At 35.8% G+C, this 21,706-nt stretch overlaps 2 protein-coding genes across 5 annotated transcripts; one reads left to right on the forward strand and one right to left on the reverse strand.

Annotated features, from left to right (window-relative positions):
* On the forward strand, positions 1-7,785 carry LOC135683034 (uncharacterized). Of its 4 annotated transcripts, none has more exons than XM_065198162.2 (2): positions 1-97; positions 3,350-7,785. In XM_065198162.2, exon 2 carries the CDS (start codon positions 3,373-3,375, stop codon positions 5,047-5,049), a length of 1,677 nt encoding a protein of 558 aa, XP_065054234.1. In that variant the 5' UTR covers positions 1-97; positions 3,350-3,372; the 3' UTR covers positions 5,050-7,785. The 4 variants fall into 4 exon arrangements, with proteins under 4 accessions (XP_065054234.1, XP_065054236.1, XP_065054235.1 ...); XM_065198164.2 differs by lacking the exon at positions 1-97 and adding an exon at positions 119-297; XM_065198163.2 differs by lacking the exon at positions 1-97 and adding an exon at positions 304-644.
* Positions 7,786-8,163: 378 nt separating this feature from the next.
* On the reverse strand, positions 8,164-21,382 carry LOC135683032 (uncharacterized). Its single transcript, XM_065198160.2, has 11 exons — positions 21,196-21,382; positions 19,175-19,259; positions 17,748-17,828; positions 17,400-17,435; positions 16,524-16,592; positions 16,128-16,285; positions 15,433-15,589; positions 11,097-14,538; positions 10,274-10,383; positions 9,626-9,749; positions 8,164-9,218 (listed from the first exon to the last, which is right to left on the reverse strand). The coding sequence occupies exons 2-11, from the start codon at positions 19,232-19,234 to the stop codon at positions 9,133-9,135; spliced, it is 4,323 nt and encodes a 1,440-aa protein (XP_065054232.2). The 5' UTR covers positions 19,235-19,259; positions 21,196-21,382; the 3' UTR covers positions 8,164-9,132.
* Between the last annotated feature and the right edge of the window lie 324 nt (positions 21,383-21,706).

The raw sequence follows: 21,706 nt of genomic DNA on the forward strand, positions 1-21,706 counted from the left end.
CACTTATGATTAACCAAGATCTACGCATGCGTCACGACATTCCATTGAAAAGGATGCTGTGATAATTTAGCTCAATATACATTCTCAATAATTTTCGGTAAGTTTTTGTACTTTATTCCACTCAAATTACACTTTTGTCAAGTCATGTTTATATTAGTTAACCACTTGGTCATTTTCTTTAGCAATTTGAACATTTTAGGCTGGAGGCTTTCATCCAATTCAACAGTTTTCTGGTGATTATCGTGCGTCCAATTCTCCTTGATCAACTTCTTCGTAAAGAAAACTAATTAAATTGAGGTGAATTCACATTTAGAGAAAGTTTTGTAGGATTACTAAATTTTTTCTAGGGTTGTGTACAAAGATTGTGTGTCTTGGACACTAACGCGTGTTATTCTTAAGCAAATATGATTCGAAACTTCTTACAGGAGTACTTAGGCCATTATGGCGGACCGCCCTTTTGGCGATTGGACTGCTCCACTACACTGGTCTTCCTAGAGGTGGTGAATTCATGAATGAAGACTAAGTCGCTGGAAAGTTCCCCTCAATTTGAATGGCAAAATGGCAAAATGGTAGATAGTATTTTGGTTCTGAGCAAAATAAATTTGGATTTTTTCAAATTTCTCGTGACCACAAGTAAAGAAACAGTAAGCTGTTAGCCTGTGACTTTACTAGTCTGGGAAAACAAGCTACGCCATTTGAGGATTACAAGTTCTCAGTCTTAAATATCACTAGCCTTCAAGCAGTTCTAGTTTACACTCCACCTTTAGCGCTTTCCAAATCTCAAGTCATTTCAAAAATATAGTTTTCTTTATAATTTTAAGAATGTTTGTTTTGACTCTGGTGCAGACATACATACATATGTACATACCAGTGGCGAAGCCAGCTCTGGAGAGTTGGTCATGCACTTGGGCAAAAAAATAAACAGGGTTTTCGGCACCACAGCAAGGTACCCAAGTTAAGTTAAGGTTAGATCAGTTCCCTTGAGAAAAGTGTTTTCAGCTATTGTGAAAATACCCAGGAAAGCCTCAGGTGGGCATAAAACTTTTAACAATTTGCAAAAGAATAATTTTCAGACCTTTCTTGAGACATGTTTAGAAAAAGCCTTGGCTTTAGGTGCTAAACATGTTTTTAAAATCTGAAATTAAAATTTTAACTTGTTTTTAATGTGCTGATAACTCTGACATATATAAAATGTCTAAATTGTTTTGCTCTGATACATTACAAGATAAATACACTTTTGATGACCCTTCCCTAATTCCTTACTTAGAACTATTGTACTTACAAGTACAAATAGTGTTATTTTTACAAATAAAAATTAATGCCCCCTAGTAAATGTTCATGGTACACCTCATTCTTTTAAATTCATTATTCTTAATTTGTCAAAACAGATAATAATCAGAAAATAGAGAGTTCTCCTCTGAAAAAATCTCAATACTCTCATCTTACACAACATCATACATCAATAACAAAAAAGGCCATTTTAAGATAAAGACTGAAAAGGTTGAGACAACACTAATTTCATGCCTCGTTGTATCTCAAACTTGCATTGCATGTCTCTAACGAGCAACAACAATGAAGCATTTGTGTTTCTTATACTAACAACAAGTTCTAGAGACATTTATTCTGAATATTTCAAGCTACATATTATGGAAATTTAGCATGTAAGTCTACTAGCCAGTATCAAAGCATGGAATACTTTGGGCTTGCCAATTATCAGCACAGCAACAAAATGATATTAGAACCATGCAGTTTGTTTCATCATTTTTCTTGCAATATGAGCGTTGCCTGCCTTATCATCAGGCACCGTAGGCCTAGTTTGTGCATGTTATATCCTCGTTGACATCATAGGCCTAAATATATGTGTTAGCAAACATAGTTCACAACAGGAAGAATCTGTTCCACTTACCAACTTTTATTTTGCTGCATCAATTCTTTAAAACCACGAAACTGTTACTTTTCGTCATTTCTCTGCTGCTTTATTTCTTGCAGGATAACATTTCACGAAATCCCTTTCCTCATGAACTAGCAAACTTCCTCTTCAGTCTCACTTTTTGAACTCGAACAGGGAAATGATGCGATCAAGGTCATGGTCATGCCATTCCAAAAGTGCATGACTAAAACAAAATAATCATTATGTTTTCAGGGCTCTTTCCATTGTTTTGCATGGTTTTGCATGACCAAACATAGGGTTTTAGTCATGCACATTTGAAAGTGCATGACTAAATTGGGATTCCTATGATATTTGCATGACTAAATTGGAAACCTTTGAGCTTTATTGAGTTTCAAATGTAGAAGCTCTATGTTTGCGCCTACAGAGTTACATAAAAGTACGCAAAGAACAATTTTATTTAGTTTTGGAGAGTTTTGAATGTGAAAAAACCCATCTTTTAAAATATCTAGAAATTTTATCATAGATTAAAAAATTATTTTCTGGAAAATTTTACATTTTACAATTTTACATAAGTAAAATTTACAATGAAAATAGTAAAATTTACTATCTTTGAAGATATACAGTAGCTTGCTCTAAATGATAAAAACACTGTTTTAGAGGATCCCCTAACTTTTCAAGTGTGTATCGACAGGGCATGAATGATCTCTTCAAATTTTCTTGAAATCATTTAGCAGATGTGTTGATGTTAATAGAAAAAATGTCAGAAATGTCTTGTTTGGGTGGAAAACTACTTGGGCACCAAATTTAAAAAATATATCATTTTGCACTATTGAGTTATTGAATGGTAAGGTAGCCAAAATTGTGCTAGAAGCCCAAAATGGAAAATTTTGGCTGAATTTGATAAAAATTAAAAGCTTGTTAACTTTTGTAGCATTTGGGCAATGAAGCTTGTATATTTCAAAGATTGAAGAAGATTGTATATTTCCAGGAAAGGTTTATTTATTTAGAAGTTTCAACAGAATCTGAGATGGTGCCCATGGGTATTTCTAGAATTTTTGGTGGTTTGGCATGGAATGACCCTTAAAGCAAAAAATGCAGCCAAGAAACTCAGCCAAGTATTTTTTATGAATCACTGTTCCAACATTGTGACAAAATTTCTTTAAAAGTATCTTCCTTGTAGGAAAATTAACCAGTTTTAGGGAAATTGAACCTCAATAAATTATATTATTTTTCGTTACCTTTCCCCAATAGCTATCAAGTCAGACCGCTTAACATTAAAGCCACATGATACAAATTCCATACTGGAGAAAGCAACATCTTATACTTTCTAAACCTGAGTCTGCTAAGGAGTTTAACTTTGATTTTAGAGACTACTATGATAACATTGCCAAGAGTTTGAGTAAGTGCAGACATCTCTCTAGAAAAGTTTGATAAATTGACTGTGATTTTGACTTTCAGGAAAATTTCAGTTTTCTACAACAATGGAAAGACAAGAACCCTCTGAGACTCAGACTGAAGCTGGTAGCAGCTTAGAGAATAAAAATGCAACATATATTTGTGAATTTTGCAGTGCTCCATTCACAAGAAAAGAAGATTTCCTCTTGCACTTTACAGAATCGGCATGTAAAATACAAAGTATTGGGAGAATTGAAAGCAAAGATCCAACTCAAATGGAAACTGAAATTCAAAATTCATCTTCTGATGTATCATCCTCAGTACAGGATCAGCAAATTACTGTTTCAGCTCCGCAGATTCTTTGCACTGTTGATATGATCTTATGTGAGCAAGGAAACAAAATCTTTATAGCACCTGACACATTCAGAGTGGCAGAACAGTCTGGTAATCTACAGCAAATCCTGTCTCTTTGTCAAGTCCAAGCTTCCAGTGATGATGCAAAAGCATCAGTTGCTGCAATGGATAATGGAAACCAGATTGTAATCACTGAGGGAAGCGCTACAAATGTTTTGACTCCAACTGGTGCTGTGGTGACAGTTACTGATAGCCTTACTTTGGGTGAGCAAAATGGAGAACAAGAAATGAGGACAGTTGATAAAAATCAGATTAACGAGGAAGGAATGGATATTCAGCTTGTCATTCATCATGTTGAGAAGAGTGGAGATGGTTCTGATGAAGAATGTAAAGACAGCATCCTGTCATCGCTTGCTAGTGTGGAAGATACCAATCCAAATGACCAGAGTACCTACCAATGTGAGGTGTGTCACAAACATTTCAAAAAGCCATCAGGGCTCGAGAGGCACAAAGTTGTCCACACAAGAGATATAACCAAAAAATTCTTGTGTGATATTTGTGGAAGAGTCTTTACAACATTAAATCGCCTGTTGAAGCATGAAGAGATTCACGAAAAAGCAAGAGAAGAGGAACACAAAAGAAAACATGAACTACAGGAATTAGAAGGAACAACGGAAGAGAACAGTGAAGCATTCATATGTGAAACCTGCCAGAAGACATTTACCCAGTCATGCTGCCTTCTTGAGCATGAAAGGATTCATTTCAAGGACAATATAAAGAAGCACAGGGATAAATTTCCATGCTCCATGTGTGATAAATGGTTTCATGCTGCAAGTCACCTTGCGAGGCATGAAAAGTCACATGACCGGAAGAATACATTTACATGCGACACATGTGGTGAATCATTCCCACGTCAGAACACCTTACAGAAACATCAGGCTATCCACTCCAATGTGAAACCCTTTGTATGCAATATATGCGGTAGAGGGTTTATGCAGTCCAGCAACCTTACAACACATTTACGTACACATTCCAAAGCTAAACCATATGTCTGCCGTACCTGTGACAAGTCTTTCTCACACTCAAGTAGTCGTGTTATACATGAGCGAATCCACACTGGCGAAAAACCATATTTGTGTGAAAATTGTGGGAAGAAGTTTCGCCAATCAGGTGATCTTGCAAAGCATCAAAGGTCTCACACAGGGGAGAAGCCATACCAGTGTGCTGTCTGCGCTAAAACATTTTCAGTACAGTCAAATTTGCTGGCTCATTTGCGAATTCATGTCAAGAAGAATTCACAAAACCCACTGTCAGTGGCAATGTTGATTACAGAGGAGAACAGTCAAGAAGGTGAGCAGGAACCGGCAGCTGAACAGCAACCAATAACATCAAAAGATGAGCTTGCATAAGCACAACAATCTTTTGTACATGCATTATAGACGATGACAACTTACTTTCCAAATGATGTTATTATCATAGTATTAGTGGGGTTGTAGGGGCCAATGTTCCTGAAAGATTGTCACTTTCTTACCCCCTTTTTCAATTGCTCAGTATTGGCCCAGTAAAATTTCTTATAGTCCACAAAGTCAAAGGATGCAAGCCTTTCTTATGATACTTGCTCTAAAACCCATAGTTAAACCAATTTGTTTGCTGTTAAGTCTCTTTCAGTGTTTTTAATCTTTTTATTTTATGACATCTCTTGATGAGCTCTAAATGTAAAATTTTTTGTTGAAAAATGCACCCATTTTCGATGAAATCACCCTTAGTATGATATGTTTAGGGGTTTGGTTACAAATGATTTAAAACCATTATTGAATAAGACTTTGAATCATTGCTGAAAATCAAAGTTTTGTTATGAACTTTATAATCTGTACAATGATTAGTATTATCGTGTGCATCAAAAAACAAAGAAGACAGGGTAAATTTGTTAATATTTGACCAGTTTTTCAAGAAATGGCTTACAGTTTTGAATAAGTAGTTAGTTGAGTCAACAAGAGTTGGTTAAGGTACACATAAATGGCTGATCAGTAATGTTTGCTGCTGGGGAATTAAGAAAATGTAGCCATGCTATTAATTTTATCATTGAATTTGCTCCATCCCCAGAACCATTTCCCCTAGTTCCACCAGTGCTCAGTGTGATAATCAAAACAATGAAATAAAATCTTAAATGGTTATTGAATATATTCAACCTGAATCAATAGTATCCTGATTTCTATATTTTTCAGCCATATGTCTAATATTGCTTTTGCAGACAGAATTAGTTTAGGCTAGTCGGGCTAAAGTTATTCTGCAGTTACTGTAATATTTCAAGTTAGTATTTTGGTTTATCACTGTGATATTTATTGAAGACTCTCCTGGTGGCACTCACTGTAAATACTATCGTTTAAAATTAAAACTAACTAAAATTAATTCAAAATCTAAAACTAAAATTGTTCATAACAGGAAAACTATAAATCCCACCCAATTTAAACAACGTTTTACTGCCTTTGTTGAGTCTTCATCACATTCTAATTTTCTTGATGGCAGCCTGCCATTGATCCACTCGCTTTTGTTTTCCTACTGGACCTATCAATGTCTATAAGATAGAGGATTTGGCGATCTCTCCACTCCACACCTCGAGCTCCATATAACTGTTTTATTGGACTGCCTTGAAAGTGGCATGGCAATATGTAGACGTGATAGGGTTCTCCAAAATCCCTTTTCATACCTCAAAATGGACAGAAAACAAGGTGACAGCTGCATCGGAATTATGACGTTGAATAATGTTGAATTCTAGCGATTTCTAAACGATTTCTAAACAAACGATCGCTAGTCATATCGTTTCAGTTTCGGCATTTTTAAATGAATTTTGTTTGCTTTCTAGATCCTTTCCAAAAAGGGAGATGTTATGTCTCTAGCCACTACATCTCCATATAATCGATGACTTGCCTTGCTATGTGCACAGAATACATTCTATTCTTGTGCGCCAGAAGTGAGCCAGGACTCGCTTGATCTTCTTGTATTTTCCCAATGAAGCTCTAATCGAACGCTTCATTTCCTTGCTTTAGTCTAGGCTTTTCTCATTTCAAAATTTAAGATTCCATATATCGTGTTTCACTCAACTCGTCTTTTAGGAAGAACACTTAAATACCAGTGTCATTCTCAAATTCTACCCCTCTTCAAAATAAAAGATTGTGCCTTAATATTTTCATGGGGATCACCTTCCGACATAGCTAAGGGCAACGCAATAGTTCGCTTATTTGTATCTAGACCCATCACCTGTTCTATATACACACAAAGGTTTCAATTCTCCAGATTTGGGCGGGAGTCTCCCGATTTGGGCAAGAGTCTCCCGATTTGAGCGTTCTTTTCCCGTGCTCCCAATTTCAAACCGAACCTCCCGCTTTCCATTTTTTTTATGAATGTGTTATAAAATTTTATTCCTAATTACACAAATAAAATAAGTGAATTCTAAAATGTAAATCTGCATATATCATTCTATGATTTATGACAGAGACCATTCGAGTTCAACTTAGCTTTTAAACTGATAAATTCCAGCGATTTTGTCCCTTAAAACTTCTTTAACTATAGTCAATTTTTCCACAAATCTGCTAGAAAGTGGATTCGTTCAAAGATGACGACTTTCCAAAAAGTAGCGAATATTTGTAAGGGATATTAAATTACTTCATTTTTCGAATTATCACCTATCCAGAGTCCGAATTCCTTCTTTTCCAAGAGAATTGAGTTTGGCGGATGGGCCAAGTCGAATTTTTTTGCGGGAATTTATTGCAAAACTCCCGATTTTAGCTATTCTTAGTTTGGAACGTCTGTACACAGCATACGTCTTTTTGCATTTTTTAACACTGGTGGGTTTTTGAACACACGAGTGTTTCCCACAACCCTTGTGCTACCAATTTTCAATAACTTTTAGGTTTTTAAGATAATATTAAAGCAAACCCAACGCAAATGTGATAGATTAACCTGAAAATAAACAAAGTAACATTGAGATAAAAATATCTTTGTGTCTAACTACAAAGCGTGCAATCCGTGATTATTTTCAATGTCATAATTCTACAATTACTTTTTGCCACCTTGTTATGCTTTAAGTACACGTACAACAATTTTCTGTTCTTCAATGAGAAAAGCACGGACAACCCTTTCTCTGACATATTTTGCACATCATGAGCCTCCATATGCTCGGGTGATGTTCTTCTTTGGCTTAGACAAAGCTTTTAATTCGGTTGGACGAACGGCTGGAAGCCCACGAAGCTTTAACTTGCAGTCACCGCATTTTGGCACACTTCCTACTTTCTTTGTGTAAAGATAAACATAGATTATTTTCAGTTTTGCCTATAAAAAAGCTACTGGATCTTAGATGATACATACATGGAATTGAACATTCCTGACCAAAAGCTGGAAATCCAACTTTCTCTATGATATATTCTTGTTAAAAAAGCTCGTTATCAACACAACATTAAGATACAACAGCTTAAAACAGATCAAGGGTCTGAAGATGACAAGGCTTTGTCAGAAATAAGACAAAATTGAAATATGAAACTGATGAGATCACAATTCTATGAGAAAATGCAGCCCAATCAAACATCTATTAACAATTACAAACCATCTTTAATTTACAAAAATGTAGAAATCAATCTAAAAACATAATGAAATGACTCCTATTTATGATAACATCACAAGCACATAGCTAGTCATCACTACTTTAGGATGTTAGGTCCTTGACAAGCATTGCTTGCCAAACACTGTTTAATGAGCAACATCAGGTTGGTAAACATAAAGTGACAAATTAATGACTTACAAAATGAAAAAATGTAGGTACAAAAGAGCAACTAGATATTAATTAAGTGTCCTAAACATGAACATATGCACAGAAAACTGCAAGGAATCTTTTGCAGGCAAACAAGTGGTTTATGCATGAGAATGGGACATCCTAATGTGTGTTGTGATACACCAAAGTCCTAATTTTTTCCAAACTTGGGAAAATTCTTTGAGGCTTTGGTACAAAGATTTGTTTACATTGTGCAGCCATGTTGTTTGAGCTTGCAAGGGACCAAAGGTTATGAGTAAACTAGGTGCACTGTTGCAAGTGCAAAATGTAACATGGATCAGGGAAAAACAGTTGACAGAGGAACTGCATATTTTTCTCAGCTAATATGCTTTTCATTATGCATTAAAAGGAAAGTGCTCTGATGATCCATATTGTCAGCAAGCAAATTATGAGTTATAAAATAAACAAATATTAGCAAAACTCTGAAATAATTTGCTTTAAACTATAATCATTATGAACTATAAACTTAATACTTACAAGTTAGAACTTATACTATTTGTACCCCATATATGCTAGCAAGTAATCTCTATACAGCACACCTCACAGAAACATGTTGAAATAACAAAAAATCCTATTGCAATGCAAATAAATTTTCTATCACACTTGCAAAGTATTTGAAGCCAAGGAACATCCTCCTGAAAAAGCTCCCAAGCTAAAAACTCAGCTATTAAACCCATGCTTCATTATCGGTGTTTATTTCTTTTACATCTGATACTGTGGTAGAAGTCTGTTTCTCATCAATGTTTCCTACACCTACAAAACAAGGTATATATGTAAAGATTATGCTGCAGCTACTTCGATTTCACATGCACCACAGCATCTCCTGCCTTAATGTAAAATGGTATGCAAAAAAACCCAAATCGAACAACTTACTATTCATTCAAAACATGTCACCGGGGTATGTTTCAGAAAGTTGTTGATTTTCTAAAAGCTGAGACATGCGGACAGACTGCATGTTATGTTGCTTCTACATGAATAACAAAATATAACAGGTAATGGTAGTAATTAACTTTGTTTTCTTAGGCACTAGAATGGGGAAGGGAAAAGGACGTCCCTAGAAATAAAAACTAACCATTGATGGCATCCGCACAGCTATCAACTAATTTTTTAACAAAACATCAAGCAAGGATAATTAAGAATCAATGACCAAATTTTCAAACCTTTTTGCCCCCGTGACTGCTTTCTAGCTGCAAATTCTCTAATGAATGATGGAATGCTATGGATTTCACTTTCATCAGATTTTGAGGTATCGTTTTCTGTAATTGGTTCCTTCATACCAAAACTCTGCACACAAAAATGTACAATGAGTACAGTTTTTCAAAAGGGGAGATCATCACAAGATGTCAACGTCTACCCTGGCACTGCGATAATTACATACCTTAGTTCTTCAAGCAAAATGCCCTACAATACTTCAGAAGGAGAACCAGGTCTTCAGAAACAAATGCTCCTCATGCAAAAGAAGGATATTGTGCAGATCCTTTCTAAATCCTTGAATAAGATTTAGTAGAAGCAGCCCAATCCTTAATCATTATTAATGGGGAGGTTTTTGAAGACCAGTGATCTAAATTGGGAGGGGAGGGGGAAATTGCGGCTTATGTGTGAATTTTTTTATTATGATCTCAAAAACTCATTCTAATAGCAAGCTAACATTAAATGAACAAGGGAAGGAGAAGATATGTATGCAAATCATAAAAAATGATTAAAAAATTGTAAATCTTTAGTTACGACATCATTTGGTATATTTATACGAGAAATCTATCATCACAGGATAAAAATCTTTTTAGTGGATCATTTCTTCAACAGCTTACCGTTGGTTTCTTACTTAGTAAATCTGGACTCGTCACAAGCCTGCTTCTGAAACTTGTACTTTCCTTAGTATTTTCCTCTGTAGCTGTGACCTTTTCATTTGATTTCTTTTCTAAATCGATAAAGACAAATCAAGTTAGTATTACAGAATATAGATTTCATAAAGCCACTCACAATTAGCGCATGGTCCCTAGAACAGAACCTAGCTAATACCGTAAGAATTCTATCAGCTAAATGAGAATGAAATTTTGCAGCTTATCGATACCACTTTCTGTCTCTCAAAAACTATCCCCACCACCTTCAAATTGATTAATATTTATTATGCATGATTCGCTGTGCATGTACAGTATTCATTATTTAATTCAAGGGGACTTTTTAATAGCTACATTCCCTCTTATAGTGGAATGGCTATAAATTTTTCACTATAGCTGTATGATCTCTTTCGCAATGCCAGATCTTTGTCACAGAATTTCGCTACTTAAAGAACAAACACTTTCAGATGAAGTGCTTATAATCGTATAACAGTTTACTTCGGCGTTTGCCAGCACGCCCCTTCCCCACTGAATTTTTTCGTGGTACTGTCATAGAGTTAAGGCCACTAGACTTCTTAAATTCCCAGACTTTGATAAATAACCAACGGGCTTGTAAAAGGACAGAGTAGTGTTCACTTATCAAACTTGCAAACTTTCATCAGAATATGAAACCAAGAGTGACAAAAAGTAGCTAAAACAATTTAAATTGCTATAAATAGCGGTTTGACAATGAAATCAAGCTTGAATTTACATAAGACTACTAAAAACTTAAACCTATCTACAAATGACTAACCATTTTTGTTATCACTTGATTTCAATCTTGCCAGAAGCTGTTTCTTCCAAGCAGGTATATCGTCATATTCATCAACTGGTTTCAAATCATTAGTATCAAACGCGCCTCTAAACCAACAGGATTTCTGTTTCTTCTCAAGAGCAACTGCAAATTTTGTTCCTGAACCTAGTCCTTTATCTGTGCCTTCATTTTTCGCACTTGATGAAATGCTTTCAATCATCGATACAGGCCTTCGTTGGCTGATCTTTGCTGGATTCTTTGCCCTCATTGTCACTTTCTCAAACTGTGAACCTCTTAACTGTGCCAACTCCTTATTTTCAGTCTGAGCCAAGGTTGGTTCTGACTTAACTGAATCAGTTTCACAAACGTATTTACTTTTCTCTATATTTCTTAAATTTTCTTTCTCGGTGAAAGCGCTACTGTCTTTTACAGTCTCTGTCTTTTTCTCTTTCAGTGCCTCTGTTCTTACAGGCAATTTAGGTTTTGGTTTAGGCTTTGGTGGTGGTGGTCTTATACTTTTGAACAACATCTCTTTCGGTTCCTCAACTGTAATCTTGTCTTCTTTTTCAGGCTTAGCATTTTTCATGCTTGTATCCTTCGCAGTATCGTCCAAAGCTTTTGAAGATTTTTCTTGAACTATTTTGGTTACACTCTTGTCTGTCATTTTCTGATTATTTACATCATCGTTTTCTTTAAATGAATCACTTTTCGCTACTTTTGTTATCTTATTTATATCTGGAGAACTTACTTGGTTACTTTTTGGTTGAGAAACCAGTTCAGCATCTGCAGAGCTCAAGTCCTTGTGTGTCTCTTTGTCACAAAATTTATCTACACTAGATTCACCCTTTTTTGAATCAACTACAGGTCTAGAGAGAACACCATGCTCGAAAGAATTGACTCTTACTATTTTTCCCCTAAGTCTTTTAGGTAACTTGTCATCATCTGTCCCAGCACCTTGCTTTATTTCTGATTTTTCAGGCACATTGTCCTTTTGACCATTTATCACAATAATTTTATCAAATGCTCTTTTTGTATCAACCTGGCAAGTCTCTTGCAAAGCCTGGGTATCTAAAGCCATCGCGGATTCTAATGCATCTTTCTCTTTTTTATTATCAGAACTTGTGTTTACATACTCTGAGCTGAGACTATTTTCACCAGAAGATGATTCTGCAGCTGTACAAACAGAACCAGACACATCAATTTGATCTCTATTATCCTTGTGCTTTGCAGCATCGGTACCCAAGCTTTCTTTTATTTCTGGCAACTGGTCATTAGAATGAGATAAATTTTCCTGGGTTTTCATAGCAGCATCACTCCCAGTTGCCAGGCTTTTCAAGTTTTTTTGCTGAAGAAAGGAAGGCGGCTGTGAAATTTTGAGTTTGGGTTCCTGTTTGACGGTCTCTTTTTCAACAAACAACTTTGGCTTTGGTCTTGGCAGCACTTTTGGTCGAAAAGGAACTTTTGGTACTTCCTTTGCTTTTAAAATCGGGTTATCCTTTGATGCTACAGGTAACTCTGTTACCTTTGCAGCTCTAATGGCTTGTGAATTATCCATCACGTCGTCCTGTTTGTTATTAGATGTGGCACCTACTGAAGACAATGAATGCAAAGCGCTTTCTACCAAAACTGTTTCTGGTTTATTTTCATCACACTCATCTTTGGAAAGTTTACCTGTGCATTTTAATAGGTCACTCGAAGTCTCTGCTTTAATTTCTTTATGTTCCCCTTCTATAAAATTAAAAGCAGGATCTTCTTTAGTCTCACTTGTACCCACTTCACCTTTAGATTCTCCTTCAATCTGGTTACTTTTCCTTTTTAGCACACCAGCTCCAGATTCTTTCAAGATGGAACTGTCATTTGAGCTGATGGAGGCAGAAGCGCTTGTTTCCAGAAGAGGAACTTCTATAGACTCGGTTGAAATATCAGTTCTCTTGTTATTACTCCCTTCCATTACATCATCATTCGCAACAATCAATTCCATTTCAGTATCCATGGGTTCTTGATTCTGTTTGGAAACTTCCTTTGAATCTTGTTGCAAAATCATTTCATGATTGTCGTTTATCACTACACTCTCTGTCAATTTTGATTCACATATTTGATCTCTCAAGTGGTCTGGTTCTGGGATCGTCTCACTCTTCCGTTGCATATCTTCTTTATCACAATAATCACTTTTACAAGTCTTGGCAACAGAACTATGTAAATCACTTGAAAGATTACCTTCATATTCAACCCCAGAATTCTCTCCCTCCATTTCTGATGAAGAGGCTGCCAGATTCTCCAACTTTTTGCTGCTTACTAAGCCATCCACAGTATCACTTTTGAGATCAACGTTTGCTAATGCTTTTTTATTCAAATTTTTGTCTACTGTACTTTTCATTTTAAGCTTCTTTTTTAGTTCACTCACTGATTTGACAGTTTGGTCGTCATCATCGATAGGTTTGCTTTCATCTTTGATTTCCGCCTTTTTCAACTCCTCATGACTTCTATAGTCAAAACTTCCTTTGATTTCACTACTCTCACTCTCATTTACAATGGGACTTGCTTCTTTCCTTAATCCTTTCTTTTGTTTCTTGAGATTCAGTTCTTGCAGCCAACTTGGAGGCTGTGGATCCTCAAAATGGGGCTTCTTCTCTATGTTAGGCACTTTATTTACAGATGATGTATCAACTAAGTTGGACGCCTCTAATCGCTTTTGGCGAGTGCTAACCTCTTTTTGCATCCAAGCTGGTAGAGCTGAAGTGCCTGACGAATCCATATCACTAGATTTCATGCTTAAATCAGTGCCTTCCAATGAATCTGCTTTAATCGGTTCTTTAAATTTCTTCTTCTCCAACTCCTCAAGCCAACTTGGTTTAGGTTTGACCACATCTCTTGAATCCTCCTTAGCAACTTTGCTAAGATTTGATTCAGCTGCACTCTTCAGTAACATTGCTGATGACTGCTGAGACTTGGGTTTTGGCTTCGGCTTTGGCAAAGGAGCTTTAGGACCTACATTCAATTTGACATACTCATTTATGTAGCCAGATTGAACCTTGATGGTATTTGAACTCAAGGGACCTGAAGGGGTACTTAAAATGTCAGAAGTTGAAGCAGCATTTGATGGTAGAGATGGTGACGATGACATTTCAACATCATCATCTGAAATCGTCGTCTGTTCAGAGTCTGTTTCTTTAGACTTTTTAGATATACTTCCAGTTGAACGGCGCATTAGAAAAGGAGACATTTTAGAGCCAAATACTTCTTTCTCTGTTACCAAGACTAAGCTTACATCTTCAGGTGATGGAGTGCGAGTGGTTGTCAGATGTTGCTGTTGTATTGTGCTCGGGCTGATGGAGCGAGGTGAAAGATTAGGACTTGTACCTTGCAATGACGCTGGTGTTACAATCAGCTTTTTAGACAGCAGGGGTGATGGAGTGCGTTCTCGTTTACTTTCTTTCCCAGCCTAAAAATTGAAAGGAGCGAAAGCTTTGTACAAGAAAATGTCATTTACGACTTTTTAAGTAACCTTGGATCAATAAGTCGCCAGTGGCATTTACGTAATACAATATTCGGCACGAGAATGACACTCTAAACAATTCAAAGTTGACTCTAACCCTTTATCTATGTTTAATTGACTCTAAGTCTTTCCTTGATGTTTAAGCATCATTGTCAAACCATTAATTATTCATTACTATCTATGTTCTTCTATCATTTCTTCACTTTATTAGAGAGGCTAATACTTTGAGGAATACTTTACTTTAAAGACTGAAAATACTTTAAAGAAAATTGAAAAAAATGTTCTGTATGCAAATGCTTGTATGTACGTATGGAATACCATATAATACCACAACTTGACAAACGCTCTTTCGAACATACAAAAAAATCACAACTATTTTGCTGTGAACTGTTTCTCTCCAAACCCATACCTTGGTTTAGCTAACCGTTTAAATACCTGGGCTTAAAACCTAGCTATGTGTTTGTTACATAGTTTATGGATGATGAAAACTTTTATGTACTTTCTTTTTGTCAAGTTCTCCTTTATGTTGACAGGTTTTAGGGAGCTCCATTGTTCTTAATGTTTAAAGAACTATAGTTTGCAAACTACAGTGTACAGGGTACGATGTTCCTACATCCATAACAGCAAAGGATCTCATCTCGGAACAAAAGCTGCAAACATTTACTCTATCTTATGTTTATACACAATTTTCAGCAAAAGAAATATCATGGCAAAAAGCTGGTCTATTAGGAAACGGGCATTAAAAACCAATCCAATTTTGGATAGGTTTTCTCCTTCTTATTTTTATTGTCAAAGAGTCTTTTAGCCTTAAAACACAACAATGACACAACAATGACTTACATTTGTCGGACTTTTCTTTTTCTTCAATACGTTACCAAGATCTGACAGTAATTTTTCATTGAACACAGGTGAACTGAACCGGTTCTGAGGTCGAGTTTTTTTTGGACTATCATCAGCTTTATCGTTCTCATCCATGCGAATTTGCACACTTAATGCACTACAGGAAAAGTTAATCAGTGATGTTTTATCCTTCAGTTAGGCTCAAATTATAATAAATTATAACTTAGCAAAGGAAATGAGCTTGAGTAAGATCATCATGGCATACATTTCTATTGAATTATAATAAACTGTTTTTCCTCTCAAAATTGAGATATAAAAGGATAAGCAATTTTCTATGTTATGCTGTTGACAAGACCCAGGTTTCAACACATTCCGCTTCATCTAATACATGGTAAAATTGATGCAGCCAAATGTTTAGTGTTTTATGCAACTTTACCATACCCTTAATACGAGTGACTCTTGTATATCTCAGAAAAACTATAAATATATTTTGAGACAAGGCTTCATTCACAAGCAATAACAGAGATAGAAATGATTCAATGCTACTTGAAAGTCCCTAAACAATGGGTATGCTCTAAAAACCATAAATCACTCATGTTTCATGGGGGTATGGTATGAGTTGTTCATAATAATAAGATAAGATGACAATAAAAAGATACTGGTGATACAATAAATCTAAAAATGTAATTACTTACATTTCAGAAGGACCTTCAATCTCCTTAATTTGAACTGCTGAGTTGTCAGATGTAGCCGTCCAGGCCCATGACTGAGGTCTTCTTCTCTTCTGCACCCGCCTCTGAGCAAGGCCTACCTTGAATCTCTCTCTGGAGAAATCCAGCTGCCTGTTAGCTGCCTGAAAAAAAATTGAAATGGCCATCATAAATAAAGGTAAACATTTATTAACATTCATAAGCTTCATTTTGAATTTTTACTCTTGTGATGAGATTAAAGAGCTATCCTTTATTGGTCTCAGGGCGATAACAGCAAACAGCTGCATTTTGTGTTTTGATGTGAGACACAAAGTCTGCAAAAAAGAGATATGGCCTCAGAACATCCACAAAATGCAAAGATTAAAATGACAATAAACTTACAAGGTTGGAGGCAAAATCTAGATCAAAGCTATCATCATCTTGGTGTTGTGACTTGTCATCAGTTGATGTCTTGATAAGAAATAAAAGCATTGAAAATCAAACAAAAAAGTAATTCTATACTATAACTAATAGATTAAAACAAAAATCATTTAAACAAGAAAACAAAATATTTTCACTGCCAGTAGTAAGCCAAGTAGGTTTTTTCCATGGTTTGTAATTAATTGTTCTGACACTTTCTAGGAAGCCCCTCACTGGTATTACATATGGTAAAAGCTCTATTAAGGCCCCTCTCTATAAAGCCCATTCTCTATTACCCCCCCCATATCAAGCAAAACCTTAAAATAAGCCCCCTCTCTATTAAGCCCCCACTCTTTGGCCTTTGGTGTCAAACAAAGAAAGCATGTGCAAATAGTGGGTCTCTTGATGGGAGTAATGATGATAAGATCATGTGTATTTAATACAGCCTATGTAAAGACTTATTTAAGTTGAAATTTCTTTAAAGAGGTCCCAGGGTTAACAATTGACCCAGATGATTCTGATGATGATGACCTTTTATTTGATTAATTAAACTTTTGAAGTGGCTAGCAAAGTTTTCTGAGAACATTTGTATGACATTTTTATAACAAATTAAAAGACAAAAGCATTGTTAAACATTTCTTTTTTTAAATAAACAAATTTCTAACAAATCCCTCTTTTCTAAGCCCCCTCTCTCTTAAGCCCCCTCTCTTTTAAGCCCCCCTCTAGGACTGTAGTCATAAATAAGCCCCCAGGGTCTAATAGAGATTTTATAGAGTTTGATAATAACTAATTGCAATCATCAACAACATTTGGCTGGTGGCACCTACAAGTAGATTCAAGAAATGAATGTTAACCTACCTGGTCATTTCCTCTAATTATGGCCAAGTAATCTTTCTACAAATAAACACATAAATACACTGTTAGAGGGAAAATACTACTTCCTTTACCAAATAAAAGATTGTAACTAGTGCAGCTCATTTAATTGATAAATATATCATACCAACTTGCCACATCATATCTTTCATAGGCTTTGATAGCAAAATGACAGTTTGCAGCCATTTGAAGATCAATAAAACTTTGTATGGCATGAACAGATGTCAAGTCAATCAAGTTTTTCAGAGAAACCAATGCAGAATATAAACTTGTGATGAGAATGTATCCATTGAGGATAAAGGAATCAAACACTCATTCTTTATGATTACTTACAGTCTCCTGGTCCTCTTCTTCAAATTTTGAAAGTTTATCAGCAGAATCCTCTGGTGTCTGTCTTGCATTTTTGCTCAATACCTATGAGGCATTATAGATTGCATATCAAAACAGAAATGGCAATAGATATGAAACTAAAGGGATACAACTTACATGGCTGACTTAAATAAGAAGGCCTTTTAGAATAATATTAATTTAATTAATTAAATTAATTTGCAATATTACATATCAAATCCACCTCCAATCAGTGGCGGCTCCAGCCTGGGATAAGTGGGGGGACAACAAAAGGTGGGACAACGCCTTTTTGGACCACGCCCTTTTCCCATGTTTAAAATGTTTCTTCGGAAGGAATTGCCTGTTGCCTCCCAAGAAATGTCATTTACATGTGACGATCTAGATAACGCACATACCCCCCTGAATTTTTCTCATCAGGTTTGCAAGAATCTCAAGGACCAACTTTCTGGAAAAGTGGGGGGGACTAGTCCCCCCCATTCCCCCCAATGGCTCCGCCACTGCCTCCAATGTTTAGGAATACTATAGACATTAGCCTTGGAAGCATTGTCTGCGAAATTAAAGCATTTTAAAATCAGGTTTGGTAAAACACTTTGTGCTCATCTGGCAATAATGTCTATATGACCTTCCTGATAAACATAAAATTTATAAATGAACAGATGCACAGAACAGGTGTTTCAGGCCCAAGAGAATTTGTAAATATAAGAAAATAGGTCCATCGGAAAATATGCCTTAATGCACAATCCTTCCAAGAGAGTTCAAATTATAAATTATATTGGTCAACAGTAACTAAAGGTCAATTTGTTAAAAAATCTAGTGCACAAGAAGCCTTTTCAAATCCACCAAAATTTGAAAAAGGTGATCTACATCAGCATCAGATCAAAAATAAGATTCATTGAACCTCAATTCAGTATGGAGAGGAGATTTAGGAAGTCACAGAATCTGCAAACCCAGTCGAAAGTTTGGATAAAACTGGTAACCTGGAGTAACATTTGGAAAATCCAATATTCAAAACCCAAAACCCCCTTTTCCCAGGATAAACCCAAAACCTTGAAAATAAAGATGGCCAAAGCCCACACTGTGAGATCCCAAAATCTGCAAAAGTGTTTAAACTGAAATATTAAAATACTTTCTAAATACATCATATTTACAATTGTTTTCATGTTCATATTATCAAAATGAAAGTTTTTCAGTGAAAATAAAATCCCAAAAACAGAGTAAATTGGGCTGTTTGAATTAGAAATTGCCTAGAAATTCACTTTCCATCATCTGACAATTGACAAAGATAGGCAAATTGTGGTTTGGCAGTTTTCAGTTAACTATTTCCTGTTACACTTCTGTGGTCAAATGGACATATGCCAAAAGGAAGTGTTTAGCAATATAATCAGGAGGTCTACACAGAAATAAAACTATACCTTTGCACGCTCCCTGACATCTTTCAAGAACTCATTCTGATCTACACTGAATTGCTCCATAACTGCTACCCAGTTTGCAAGGAACCTGAAACAAAAAGGTACCAATGATTGCAAAACCATCAATACCAAGGGCTGTGATAAATTGTTGCCCTCAGCCTAACATATCCCTGGAAAGTGACCATTTGATAATTCAGGCAGACTCTATTATGTTATAATGTCTGTGTAGACCAGCAAAACATTGTTAGGTTTATTGGCTAGCTATTGTCTCAGTCTAACTGTCTATTGTCTTTTGTCTTTTTATTACTTAATCTTATTGACAGGGTTAAGAGGCAGATTGAAAGCCAAATCAGGACTGAATATTAATATTAAAAAATTATGTGTTTTAAGGCAAGATGAGTATTAATCTTTTGTCATATCGTAAGTCCTCAGATAAACCCCACACTTTTGAACAAGCCCCCCTTAATTTAGTCCCCACCCTAAAGAAATTTTTGTTAAATAAGTTAAATAAGCTAAGACAATTTTCAGAGCCTAACCATTGTGCTATTTGCCGCTTACAAAAAGACCAGCTCAACACTAAAAAAAATTGCAAATATACATTTGCTAAGATTGCTTAAGCTTTGTTCCCTGAATGTACTTCCAGTACATACTTTATACAGGGGGCATTGGTGAAACACTTTTCTGTGCCTTATAACCCTATTCAGGCTTACAGGGAGCCATGTATGTAGGGTAACAATAAAGATGACACTTGAACTTCAAAAAGTAAACAAAGCATATATGGAGGGGTAGATGTTTTGCTTTCAATTTAAAAACTTAAAAAAAATTATTCGACAGGAACTTCAGAGGGAAAGTGTCATCTGCTTCTATACTTTCCTTGTGAAAAGGGACATTATTCAAATTTTTGGCCAATACATAATTTTATGCCAATAAGAATTGAAGAAATCAAGTCTCTGAGGTTAGAGATATGCCAGGAGACCAAAACTGAAAGAGCAAAGATCTCAGGTGAGAGAACAGTGTAGTCTCAATCTAACTGTCTATTGTATCTTTGTCTTTAAATACTTGATCTTACAATAGGGTTACAAGTTACATCTCAGGTGAGAGTACACTGTTGTCTCATTGCAAGTGCTAGTGCAGAAAAAGCATAATTTTTTGCAAGTGCTGGTGCAGAACTATGTAGGACTTTTGCGTATGTAGGACTGCAAGGAGAAGTGTGGACTCTCGCATATCGCAGAAAAAAGAAAGTTAACTGATTACGAATGGCTGATTACGAATGGCTGAGTACCCTAAAGCCTTAAACACTAAAACAATATTTTTCTCAATTTTAAGGGGACAAGAAAATACACAGGTTTCATAATGTGTGTTGGGAAACTTCAAGAACAACAAAGATTCAGCACCAGGATAAGAACAAGATCGAAATGTTGAGTTTGACAAAGTCAGCTGTTGGTGCATTATTTTGCTAATACCAGACCTTAAAGAAGTTTTCTTTTAGGACTTATGCAAACAAATTATCAATAAATATATCGGGCAGACAGACTTTTCGTTGAATTAAATACCAAATATCAGTAAGTAAATCATGAGCTAATATATGCTAAAGTGAGCCTAGAAGTTATAACATTTTGACTTTTTATAGACATTAATAATTTAGTGAGCACTTCGCACTTGAAGCTGACGACAAATGTTACAAAAATCACAGCTAAATCAAACATCGCCGGACAATAATCGAAAGCAAAAGTTACCTGGAAGCTATTTATACCAAAATCGACACTACACTTTCACAAAAGGAAGTACAATAATATCGGTATGGCGACTGCTTTCCTGCATCGAAAACGCTTGGTTAGCCGATAAAATCAGTACAGCAACTAAGTCAATTACGATAACGGGGAATGGCTTATCACAGCTTCCTTATAATAACAACATGATCACATTGGCAGGGCGATAAGTTTTGATTCTCGGGGGCATTCTCACCATGAAGTTTGGGCCTACGTTTGCAAGCGACACGTTATGCAAGATGCGACAATATTTACCTTAAAAATTTTTTGAAGTGGACACGAAGGTAGGTTCTTTAAACTTGACATCTAGGACACTAGCATGACAACCCCTTCGTGATCTGTTTGCATTCTTCTTTGTTTCTCCATATCTGTTTGCTGTCGAATCTTGCAACTGTGTCTTCTTACAAGGAAAATTGGTTTGCTCCTCCGCATTCAGTTTCGCTGGTTCGCGGAGCCCACCGTCATTCAAGGAAACTCTCTTGACGTTGCTATGTCGATGTTGAAGCCAGAATAAAAATAACTGCTCTCGAGTTACTGCAAATCACAAAATTATTTTTCAATTTTATTGTCACTTTTCAATTAAATATACATATGTGGTCAAATAAAATTCATTATGACAATCGTAATTTTGCCCGTCGTTAAATGATTGAAACATGGATTGCCTAATGCTTCCACCAGGGCTTGCGTGTAACGGGACCAATCACATAGTAATATGTAATCACATGACATGTAGCATATAAATCGAGAGATTGGAAATAAGAGGGGA

Source organism: Rhopilema esculentum, chromosome 7 (assembly GCF_057945365.1).
Source record: "Rhopilema esculentum isolate cy_ngs chromosome 7, ASM5794536v1, whole genome shotgun sequence".
NCBI lineage: Eukaryota > Metazoa > Cnidaria > Scyphozoa > Rhizostomeae > Rhizostomatidae > Rhopilema > Rhopilema esculentum.